General features: G+C 36.6%; 2 protein-coding genes across 3 annotated transcripts in view; both read left to right on the forward strand.

Annotated features, from left to right (window-relative positions):
* SLC25A31 (solute carrier family 25 member 31) overlaps nucleotides 1–3,353 on the forward strand; it is a 29,831-nt gene extending 26,478 nt beyond the window's left edge. The window contains exon 8 of the mRNA XM_047718396.1: nucleotides 2,085–3,353. Coding sequence (XP_047574352.1) covers nucleotides 2,085–2,285 — 201 coding nt within the window. The 3' untranslated portion in view covers nucleotides 2,286–3,353. The remainder of the gene's footprint in view (nucleotides 1–2,084) is intronic.
* Nucleotides 3,354–11,594: 8,241 nt separating this feature from the next.
* The window catches only part of HSPA4L (heat shock protein family A (Hsp70) member 4 like), a 53,170-nt gene continuing 52,101 nt past the window's right edge, over nucleotides 11,595–12,663 (forward strand). The window contains exon 1 of one of the 2 annotated variants that reach the window (XM_047718399.1): nucleotides 11,595–11,982. In XM_047718399.1, coding sequence (XP_047574355.1) covers nucleotides 11,732–11,982 — 251 coding nt within the window. In that variant the 5' untranslated portion in view covers nucleotides 11,595–11,731. Of the gene's footprint in view, nucleotides 11,983–12,450; nucleotides 12,552–12,663 lie in introns of those variants that run through there. The other variant, XM_047718400.1, reaches the window with a different exon arrangement.

The raw sequence follows: 12,663 nt of genomic DNA on the forward strand, positions 1-12,663 counted from the left end.
TATCATATGATCTCTCTGATATTTATGAAAACTGAAACAAGACAGAGGATCATAGGGGAAGAGAGGAAAAAGTGAAACAAGACAAAACCAGAGAGGGAGACAAACCATAGGATATTCTTAATCATAGGAAATAAATGAAGAGTTTCTGGAGGGGAGACGGGGAGAGGGATGGGGTAACTGGGTGATGGACATTGGGGAGGGTATGTGTTGTAATGAGCACTGGGTATTATGTAAGGCTGATGAATCATAGACCTGTACCTCTGAAACAAATAATATACTGTAAATATATACATATATACATACATACATATGTACATACATACATACATATATACCCTGTCTCCAAATATAGTAACATTCTGAGGTGCTGGGGATTGGGACTTCAATATATGAATTCTGGGGGGATACAATGCAAACCCATAATGGTATTTTAATTTTTCTATTTTCATTTCTTTGTTAAACCCAAGTACAAAAGCTAATCTATATGTACACTCTGAAGTTGTGTGTTGTTGTTGTTTTTTACACACAGGTATATAATCTATGAGTAATACTAGGCTTTTTTCCTCTTTCTTATCAATTCTTGTACCTTTTATTTCCTTTTCTTGCCTTTCTGCACTGGCTGAGACCTATGATTCAGTGTTACTGTATTAAAGAAGTAATAACTAACCATCTTTTTGCTAGTCTTAATAGGAATGCCTTCAAAGTTACATCATTTAATGTTAGCTGTCTGGTTTTTGTAGTTATCCTTTATCATATTATGACTGTTCCTTTCTGTTTTGGGTTACAACAGTTTTTAAATCATGAATGGTGATTCTGTATATTTGTTGAGATGATTTTCTGTATCTTGAGATGATTTCATTTTAATTTTTCCATATGTTAATAAATTACATTTATCTGTTTTCCAAAGCTAAACCAACCATATATGTCTGGTATAAACCCATCTTAGTCATTATGTATTGTATTTTGTATTTTTAGCTGGGTTTGATTGGCTAGTTTTTGTTCAGGAGTTTTGCATTGTTTCAGTGACTTTAGTTTGTTATTTTTCCTTCCTGTATTGTCCTAGCCTAATTTTGATATCAAGGCTTGTAAAACCTTTATATATATAAAATATATAGTGGAGTATTCCACTTTTTCTCTTTTCTAGAATAACTTCTGTAAGATTGGAATTAAATTGAATATTTAGCGAGCTCACATATAAAGCTATCTGGACACATGGTTTTCTATATGAGGATTTTCAACAACTGATTAGATTACTTAAGTGAATTTCATATATTATTCTAATGTTTTATTTTTTATTCTGTTGGTAAATTGTACTTTTTAAGGAACTTGTCCATTTCTTCTGAGTTTTCAAAATAGGCATCATGAAGTTGTTAATATCATCTTAATCTCTGGATCATCTACAGTGATGATACCTTTGATGTTTCCAGTAATTTTGGAACATTTTCTTGTTTTTCCTCAAACAGTGTTTCTAGAAATTTGTCAGTAAGGCATTTCAAATAACTAACTTTGACTTTGCATGCTTTCTGTTGTATTTATTTCCTATTTCCTTAATTCCATAATTTCTGCTGGCTACTTTCTTATTTCTACTTTCTTTTGGTTTAAAAATGTTCAGGTTGCTCATTAATTTTCAGCTTTTCCTTTCTAATATTTCAAAGACATTAATTTTCTTATAATTTACCACTCAAGCTGCATCTTGCAAATTTATTAAGGAGTTTTATGGTTATTACTAGGTTTTAAATATCTTCTAAGATGTGTTTTTCTTAGTATCTAAACAGTTGATAATTTACTAGTTATCTTTTTTGCTGTCAGTTTCTCATTTAACTGCAATGTTGTGAGAGGGTAAATAATAGTATGTGATAACCATCTTTTGAAGTTTGTTAAGTCTAATATATGATCAGTTTTTAGGTGGGCCAGAGAAGTATGAGTATTCTTCAACCACTGGGTACAATATTCTATATATGCCCATTAATGCAACATACTTATTCAACACAGTGTTAATTTTATATGTTCTTAGTGCTGAAAAAAACTATCTTAAGATGAGAGATAGTAAAATAATGGCAAACTATTTGTCTTCCTTTGTATAGAGTGGTGAGGCGGAACGGCAATATAAAGGAACTTTAGACTGCTTTGTGAAGATATACCAACATGAGGGAATCAGTGCATTTTTTCGTGGCGCCTTCTCCAATATCCTTCGTGGTACAGGGGGTGCTTTGGTGTTGGTACTATATGATAAAATTAAAGAATTCCTTAATATTGATATTGGAGGTAGTTCATCAGGAGATTAAGAAACACATGTATTTAACTTGTTAAACATACAAATTATATAGCTGCCATTTGTGTACGATTTGATAGAGTATTATTACTGTCAGTATTTTTTAGAATGCTAATTCTACAATAAAGCATATGCTTTCTCAAGGATTTTAGATACTAAAAATCAGATAAATGTGGGTTTCCTTCCTACTTAGACTCAAACCTTAATGAGACATTTGACTTTAAGTAGTATGTGTTATTTCTATTAGTTTAAAATCCTTTTCTTTTGTAATGAAAATTAAAATATATACTAAAATCTAAGAAATGAAAGTATATTCTTTTTAAATGCTCTTCTCTTAATATAACTGCCTTCTCATCTTTTAAAATCATATGATATGACAAATATTTCTTAAAAGCTTTTCAGGAGATGTCATATTTATGGGCAGAAGTAAACTTTCTTCTACAACGTCTCTATTAAGATAGCTCAGGTATTACTATGTATAGTTTATGTTACCATATACCTGTTATAAGATAGATTCTAGATCTGATCATAAAAAATTAATGACTTTATGACACTATAAACATGTTGGTGGAAAAGAAAAGATATAAAATGGTGTGTCTGCTTTTATCTTTAAAATAAAAAAAATCTGACTAATGTGAATATATCTTGGAACAAAAAATATACCTTTGAAAATTAGTTTGTGTGCTGTGTATTGATAATAAAGTTTAAAACTGTTATAGATGAGCTTTTTTCCTTGATTCTAGCTTCATTAATAAGCAGAGAATAACAAAATTTTTGCCAGAATTCGGAATTGACTTAAAGACAGAAAACAGGGTTTCCAAGGCTTTATATAAGAGTCTGTCTTGTTTTTTCAGAAATGTTGTAGAAGATAGTACATTTGAAATCCCTAAGATTTTAACATTTTAGCGGGTAAAGGAATGTTAAACTAGAGGGGATAAACTATAGAGAGAGATTTTTGGAGGCTGTGAATGAACAGAAATGGAGCCAGCTGAACTTCTGGTGCACGGTGGCAAAAGTATAAATATTCATCTGTTTTGGTGAGTTTAACATTGTGTTCGCACAGCAAGGTTTGCTGGGGGGGGGGGGGCGGAAGACAAAACAAAAATAATAGATATCCAATAATTATAATATGGTATGAAAATATCTGATTTCTATTGGTGGGAAAAATCACATACTATTAATACTACTGTAATTTGTGGGGTGCCTGGGTGGCTTAGTCAGTTAAGTGTGCAACTCTTGATTTTGGCACAGGTCATGATCTCGGTTCTGGGATTGAGCCTAGTATTGGGCTTCACACTCAAAGTCTGCTTGAGATTGTCTCTCTCCCTCTGCTCCTCCCCCCACTCACACTGTCTCTCAAAATAAAATCTTTTAAAAAATACGACTGTGTTTATTTGTGTTTATATTCAAAATTGAAAGAAATGTTAAATTTTAGTTAAAGGTTAGTTCAAAACAATCCCTGTTTAATTCTACCTATGGATCCTTTGAGGATATGGGGACCCCCTCCCCAAGGTAAAGAACACTTGTCCTAGAACATTGTACTCATTTGTATAATCAGAGTTGGATCTCTGGCTAATCTGTGTTCCCACTGACAGGAAAAGGGAAAAATAAATCACAGGAGGTGGAAGAAATTTTAACCAGGAAAGGTGTGGAAGTTGCACATGTTGAATATACATATTAGTGACTTCAGTCACATGGCCATACTTAGTTATAAAGAGGGTGGGAAATATAGTCTGCAGTTCAGCAGCCATGTGTACAAGACAAAATATTAGATTTTGAAAGACTGCTAGTAGTCTTCCACAGTCTCTTAAGTAACATTTTTGTATCCATTCTCACCGTCCTCTAATCCATTCTTAACACTGCCACCAGAGTATTTTTTAAACTCTCAATCTGATCATGTCAGTCTCCATATATTTCAGTGTTTCTGAGTAAGTTATAGTACTACTTCCTGGCTTGCAGGTCATCAGCATTGGGCAAGGTTGGGGGGCAGTTTTTGCAAGTAACTTAGGAGTCCATATGCCAATTAAAAATGAAAATAGAATTTTAAAGTGGGATTTTATGTATATGTAGCAATTTTGTTTATATATGTACAAGTTTAGGGGATTAGCAAAATACAAGATTGCATTGAAATATTCTTGAACTCATGGTAGTACATGGACATCCTATTTCAATAAAAGCTTTTAAAAAGTTACTTTGAGAGGCATAGTTTTTGTTACATTAAAAACGTGTCTTCATTCTTGAAAAGGTAAATGGCTAGCCTGCAGGATAAATGAAAGACTTCTTATTCTTACTGTGGAATACAGGATCCTTTGGGCTCTAGCTCTAGAGTTCAGCTGTGTATCACATCTGTCCTCCTAGGCATTATAGGCTTACCAGTAACTTCTGATCCCCAAACACAACATGCTTTTTGATGCCTCTGCCAGTGGACCTTATTTTTCAATGTCATTTATCTTTTTTGTACTTTTTTTTCTCTTTGCTCATTAGCTCGCTCCTTTTCATTATCTACCTTGAAAGTTACTTATTTTTTAAGGCATAATTCTAAAGTTGCCTCCTCTGAGCTCTTCCTACTTCAAAGGATTCCTCCCTTGACAGACAGTCCCATTTCTAGCCCTTCAAACACAGAAGTTTCTAGACTTCAATGCAAATCTCTACCATAGCATTTATTATTAGGGTGAATTTCCTACTTATCTCACAAGAATTTATTGTACACTATTTAGTTCAACGCCTTGACTAGTTTTGAAGTATACAAAAACATACATCCTATACTCTCATAATCTTGTAAAGGTCATAATTTAGAGCTTATAATCTAGTAAAATGGACAAAACATAACTGGTGGAGAACAGAATGTGGAAAATATCATAAAGGTACAAAATGGTAGCAAAGGAAAGAAACAGTTAACTTGAGGCAGTCTTGGGAGGCCTTATGATACCCTTAAACAATATTGAAGGTAAGGTTTTAATAAGGGTGTAAAATTTGAGCTATGTCCCAGAGAAAGACAGTGGCCCAGAAACTTGGTAGAGAAATTTGTCATATTTGAGCAACAGTAAGAGGTCAAGCTGGCTAGGATAAAACAGTTGATGTAGAAAAATGATAGGAAATAGAGTTGGAAAAGTAAGTTGCGGGTCAAACTGTGAGAGGCTTTGAATGCCAGAGTGAAGAATTTACACAGTGGAAGAACCATCGCTAATTTTCTGAACAACTGAATAACAAAGCCAAAGCAATGCTTTAGGAAGACACATTGGCACAGTAAATAGGGAAAAGACTGAATGTGGAGAGACCAGGAAGCAAATTACAGCAATAATCCAGTTGAAGTAGAGATTCTGGATCAAATATTTATCGCAAGTATATGAGCTAAATATCTGGCAATGTGGCAGATTGAATTTACACAGATACCCTTTCCCACAAACATAATGAACATATTGGATATGTTGGATATTGGATAAAATATATCCAAAAGAATTTTTTTTAACAAAAATGTCAGCAACAAGAATACTCAAGGCTAGGAATGTTGCTGGGAGCTAATATTGTATAACATCTCAGAGGAGTCAGAAACATCTACAGACCTTAAGAGTCGTTTCAACACCCTCATGTGGATAGGATTATGAACTTGGGCCCTGGTAAGGTAAGGGAACTGAAACTGAATACATCATGTGTACTAAAAGCTTGGAAGGAGTGTTTTCTTTTTCTTTTTTTTTTTAAGATTTTATTTATTTATTTGACAGAGACATAGCAAGAGAGGGAACACAACCAGAGAGAGTGGGAGAGGGAGAAGCAGGCTTCCCACTGAGCAGGGAGCCCAGCCCTATGCAGGGCTTGATCCCAGGACCCTGGTATCATGATCTGAGTCAAAGGCAGACGGTTAATGACTGAGCCACCCAGGTGTCCCTTTTAAAAAAATTTTTTAAGAGTTAAGCATATGGCTATTCCCATATGCTTTCTTTTTTGTTTATTTCAATTTTATTTAAATTCTAGTTAGTTAAAATATAATGTAATATTAGTTTCAAGAGTAGAATTTAGGGATTCATCACTTACGTATAACAGCCAGTACTTATCACAAGTGCCCTCCTTAATACCCATCACTTATTTAACCTATCCCTCTTCCCACCTCCCCTCCAGCAATCCTGTTTTTTTCTCCATTTTAAGGAGTCTTTTTAATGGTTTACTTCTCTGTTTATCCCCCCTATGTTCATCTGTTTTGTTTCTTAAATTCCATACATGAGTGAGAGACTCTTTTTATTTTAAGAAGAGAGACTAGAAAAATAGGTACCAAACCATAGTAGACAAGTGGATTGACAACCATATCAAAGCAGTGAATAGGGAAAAAGTCATCTATGAGAAATCAAAACAACTAGGCTTCCGCCAGGACACAGTAGAGTTGACCCTTGAACAAACATGGGAGCTAGTGGGGCCAAGACCCTGCATAGTTAAAAATCCATATATAATTTTTGATTTCCCAAAAACTTAATAGCCTGCTGTTGACTAGAATCATTACCGATAACACACTTTTCGTATTATATGCTGTAATCTTACAATAAAGCTAGAGGAAAAAAAAGTACTGAGAAAATCATAAGGAACAGAAAATTCACTTATAGTACTGTACTGTAGTTAATTAAAAAATCCAGATAAAAGTGGACCTGTGCAGTTCAAATCCATGTTCAAGGGTCAACCGTATATACACATAAGCACTATATGCATGGTATATGAACTCCAAACTGAGAAATTAAAACTGATCTAGGACCAGTAAGACTCCTCAGGGTTCTGACAAATACAAAACATCTCTGGGATACTTCTATGACCCAGGGTACACAAAAACCCTACAGTAAAAGTTGCCTTAGTGAAGATGAATTTATGGCCAAATATTTAAATCTTATGAGGAAGTGAGAAAGTACATTGTGGCAGAGTTGGTAGATAAGACAATCAGAATTAGCCCTCAAGAACTAAAAAGGTGATAAGAGACTATAAAATTAGGACATTTAAAACAATAGATCTTTTTAAAGGAGGAGAAATAAGACAGTACAGTATGAAAGAACAGACAAGTTTGAAAATAAACATCTAAAAATAGCAGAGTGCTTGAAATTAAAAATAGATAACAAAAAGAGGCTAAGAATCACAGAGGTTAGAATAAAGAGACCTATATATTCTAACAGGAGATCCAAAAGAAACTGAAAAGAAGGGGTGAGAAGCAATAATCAAAGGAATATCTGAGACTTCTGCAGTACCAACCCTCCCAAAAACCAAAAACCAAAAACAAAAAACCATTCATCCTCAGGTTAACAAAAATCTCAGAATAAATTTTTAGAAATCCACACCTAGACACAACATAATTAGGCTACAAAATATCAAAGAAAAAAGAAAGACAAACTCATGACTTTCAAAGGAACAATATTTAGTCTCAATAGTAATGGAAGCCCAAAGATAAGGGAAGGTAACTAATTTTTTTTATAATTTTTTATTTTTATTTTTTTACGGTTTTTTTTAAGATTTTATTTATTTGTTTGACAGAGATCACAAGTAGGCAGAGAGGCAGGCAGAAAGAGAGAGAGGAGGAAGCAGAGCTTCTCTGCTGAGCAGAGAGCCCAATGCAGGGCTCGATCCGAGGACCCTGGGATCATGACCCGAGCTGAAGGCAGAGGCTTTAACCCACTGAGCCACCCAGGCACCCCCTATAATTTTTTATTTTTTTATTCACATATAATGTATTATTAGTGCCAGTGGTATAGGTCTGTGAATCGCCAGGTTTACACACCTTACAGCATTCACCATAGCACATACTTTCCCCAATGTCCATAACCCCACCAGCCTCTCCCTACCCCCCTAACCCCCCCAGCAACCCTCAGTTTGTTTTATGAGATTGAATGTCTTATAGTTTGTCTCCCTCCTGATCCCATCTTGTTTCATTTATTCTTTTCCTACCTCCCAAACCTCCCACGTTGCCTCTCAACTTCCTCATATCAAAGAGATTATATGATAATTATCTTTCTCTGATTGACTTATTTCACTAAGCATAATACCCTCTAGTTCCATCCATGTCATCGCAAATGGCAAGATTTCATTTATTTTGATGGCTGCATAGTATTTCTTTGTATATATATACCACATCTTCTTTATCCATTCATCTGTTGATGGACATCTAGGTTCTTTCCATAATTTGGCTATTGTGGACATTGCTGCTATAAACATTGGGGTGCACGTGCCCCTTCGGATCACTACTTTGTATCTTTAGGGTAAATACCTAGTAGTGCAATTGCTGGGTCATAGGGTAGCTCTATTGTCAACTCTTTGAGGAACCTCCACGCTGTTTTCCAGAGTGGTTGCACCAGCTTGCATTCCCACTAACGGTGTAGGAGGGTTCCCCTTTCTCCGCATCCTCACCAGCATCTGTCATTTCCTGACTTGTTAATTTTAGCCACTGTGACTGGTGAGAGGTGGTATCTCATTGTGGTTTTGATTTGTATTCCCCTGATGCCGAGTGACGTGGAGCACTTTTTCATGTGTCTGTTGGCCATCTGGATGTCTTCTTAGCAGAAATGTCTGTTCATGTCCTCTGCCCATTTCTTGATTGAATTATTTGTTCTTTGGGTATTGAGTTTGCTAAGTTCTTTATAGATTTTGGATACTAGCCCTTTATCTGATATGTCGTTTGCAAATATCTTCTCCCATTCTGTCAGTTGTCTTTTGGTTTTGTTAACTGTTTCGGGAAAGTAACTAACTATCAAGAATTCTACACATGGCTAAATTATTATTCAAAAATTAGGGAAAAGAAATTTTTTCTTTTCAGAGAACAACAAACCAGTTCACTTAGAGGACTTTATTTAAATAATTAGTGAGAGGTACCTGGGTGGCTCAGCTGGTTGGGAGTCTACCTTCTGTTTGGGGTATGATCCCGGGATCCTGGGATTTCATCCCACATTCGGCACCCTGCTCAGTGGGGAGCCTGCTTATCCCTCTCCCTGTGTTCTTTCTCTCTCTCACTCTCTCTTTCTCTCTCAAATAAATGAATATTATCTTTTAAAAAATTACCGAAATAAAAAACCCAGAAGGAAGGAATGGGATGCAGTAAGCAAAGGACAAATTGGCAAACCTAAATAAGCACTGGCTAAAACACTTTTTGGTGGGGAAAGTGACTTAACTTGATGAGTTTGGGAATAATTAAGCCTCGTTCTCACTTCTCTTGAGCGCCTACATACATTCTGATCCATTCTGTCTTGGATTTTTTCAGGGACAGGCCTCAGTGTGGAGCTTTGTGTTTTATTATAACTAGGTAAGTCTGCTTAATTCTGGGGTACAGTAATTATAAGCCTATAAGACACATGCATTTCTGTAATACCAGTTTTATCAGTAATAATATTGATTTTTTTTTAATCTCCATTGCCTACTCTTCTCAGTTGTTCGAAAATTCAGATAGAGATTCAGCCAAAGTGGTATCCAGAAGGAAATTTATGGCTACAAATATACCTATTAGAAAACAAGAAGGACTGAAAACTAATGCTGTAAGTGTTAAACTCATGACATCGGAAAAAAACAAAGTAAACTTAAAAAATATAGAAGGAGATAATAAAGAGCAGATGAAAGACGAAAGAGCAGAAAAAAGAACCAAGAAGAAAAGATTCAAATAAACAATATTAAGAATGAAAAAGTGTGGGGCGCCTGGGTGGCTCAGTGGATTAAGCCGCTGCCTTCGGCTCAGGTCATGATCTCAGGGTCCTGGGATCGAGTCCCGCATCGGGCTCTCTGCTCAGCAGGGTGCCTGCTTCCCTCTCTCTCTCTCTCTCTCTGCCTGCCTCTCCATCTACTTGTGATCTCTCTCTGTCAAATAAATAAATAAAATCTTTAAAAAAAAAAGAATGAAAAAGTGGATATATAACTACAGAAGAAAGTTTCAAAACTCACAAGTGAATAATCAACTTTATGCCAACAAATGTGAAAACTTAGATGAAATAGTAAATTATCAATAAAAATATAAATATTGATTCAAGAAATAATAGAAAACATAGACTACCACTAAAGAAACTTAACCGGTGGCCATAAATCTCCTAAATTCCAGGTCAAGATGTTTACAGCCTTATTTTACCAAAACTTTGCCAGAGAAAAGAAAAAAGAGAGGAAACCTCTCAAGTTCTATGAGGCTAATATAATCCTGATATCCACAAGATGAGTAAAGAAAGGAAAACTTAATCTTACTTATAAATGTAAACATTCTAAATAAAATAATCATAACCCAAATCCAATATGTCTAAAAATAATCAGAATGTCATGGTCTAACTGGTTTGTCCCAGGAACACAAGGATATTAGAAAAATGTATTAATATTCACCACATTAACAAATTAAGGGAGAAGAAAAATGTCATACCAATAGATAAATAACATTTGTTGTTTCAATGTCCACAGATGAGAAAAACTTAGCAACTAGGAAAAGAGGATAATTTTAATTTTTTTCATCATAAGTACAAGTACTTAACATTAGTCACAAGACAAAGATGCTCATCATTACTGCTCATATTCAACATCAGAGAGTTTAGGCAACATAAGAAAAAACAAGAAGGATTAAAAATGAAGAAAAAAATAGTTGTTTCCTGTGTTTCTATACACAGGAAATTAAAGAAACTCTACAAATGTTAGAATTTATGAGAGTACAGCATGGCTGCTGTATACATGGTTCAGTGTAAATAAAGCAGTATAATTCCCATATTCTAGCGACAGTCATAACTACCATTTTTTTTTTTGCATTTTCAGTGCCAGCAAGGCACTATTGTTACACTTACATTATTTAATCATAAAAAGAGCATAGTAGGTTTATTTGTCATCATTTTAACAGATTTTGAACCTAGGACTTGGTGAATTAGGTAATTTGGCAAAGGTCCTAATACTGTTAAGTGAGCCTGGGACTACAACCCAGGTCTATGTGACCCCAAAGCTTGTCATGCTTTTAGCCACTAGATTCTGTGATTTCCTCCCCAGTTATGTAAAGAATGTGGTGATATCCCCTTGCTCCTAACCTCAACCGTTTCTTTTTACTCTAATGTTTTAAGTGTTCTTTAACAGATGAATCATCCTCATGCCCTCAAATTCTACAGACAGAAAGCATGGATAAATAAATGGTCGTAGGAGAGTTTCAGGATAATTCTGGAAAAAATCTAGATGGTGGCGGGTTCAAAAGGATGCTAGCTGAAGAGGCATCTGGGGAGGAAAGCGAGAGGCCATGAGATGCCCAGTAGGACTGGGGGCCCAGGGTTCTGTTGGGGGTGGCAGTACCCAATCCCTGCTCTGCTCACGCACTGCCTGCTGGGAGGCCCCCCCACCCAGTCTAGCCACATCCAAGAGGACCGGCCAGCGTCAGTCAGGAGCTTCCTGTCTTCCTGTGTGCTCCTGACACGGGAGAGAGATGGGATTCTTTAATATAGAAAGACTGGAGTCAAAACAATACCATACATTCCAGTCTCCTTAGTATTACCCTTGAAAATGGATTTCATGTTACTCATAGCAACAGCTGCAGGAGCTGTAGCCACACTTGCTGCTGCTGCTGTTACTGCATTGATAGTAGTAAAAAGTCTAAGTTTTTTAAAGAAGAGAACAAGTAGGAACGATGAGAGTAGTAAAAAAATCAATTTCAAGACGGAAACAAATAGGAAACACGGAACACATAAAGAATTGGGTGAGAAGGAACAGGAAACACAGGAAGTGAACGAGGAGAAACAAGACAGCCAAACTTTGTAAGTGTAAACTATAATTTGATTAAATTTCGGCTAGACAATGATGCAGATCAAATGAAGGCAGACAGCGGGGCGACACTAGGCTCCTTTTCTACGGACCAAAGGGCAGAGTCTGGAGGCAATGCACTGTCTTGCCTGGTATCACAGTGTCAGACTTATTTTAAGGTCAGCTTTCTGTGAAACTGGTTTTCAGAGGTTAAGGGTTAGTGGAGACTGCATCTTTATAATGGTTTAAAGGAAGTTACAGGAAGGTCAAGTTGTTAGTGTGCTCTTGTTTCCTGGTAGAAGTTTGGTTTTTGCCATTTCAGGCCCTGATAAGGAAAAACAAACCCCTAAAATTTGTTCAGGGGCTTTCACACAAGAAACTGCGGGAACTGAAATGAAAAGGACTCCTTTCCCTGCGAGCGGCGGCGCCCCTGCAGAAGAGGCGAGGCTGCCGCCATGCGGCACAATGGGCGCCACCTCACAGAGCTGGGCGCGGCGGGCGGGCGGGCGGCAGGACCTCGCGGTCAGACTTCGAGCGCTCCGGCTGCCAGCACATGGGCCCCTCGGGGCGGCGAGGCCGGCCGGTGGGTTCCCTGGCTGCGGGGGGCACTTCGTCGGGAAAGAGAGGCGGTGCAGGCCAGCCTTTGCCGGCCTGCGCGTCCCACTTCGAGCAAGCCTAGGCTGTATCCAGCTGTA

Source organism: Lutra lutra, chromosome 2, assembly GCF_902655055.1.
Source record: "Lutra lutra chromosome 2, mLutLut1.2, whole genome shotgun sequence".
Lineage (NCBI taxonomy): Eukaryota > Metazoa > Chordata > Mammalia > Carnivora > Mustelidae > Lutra > Lutra lutra.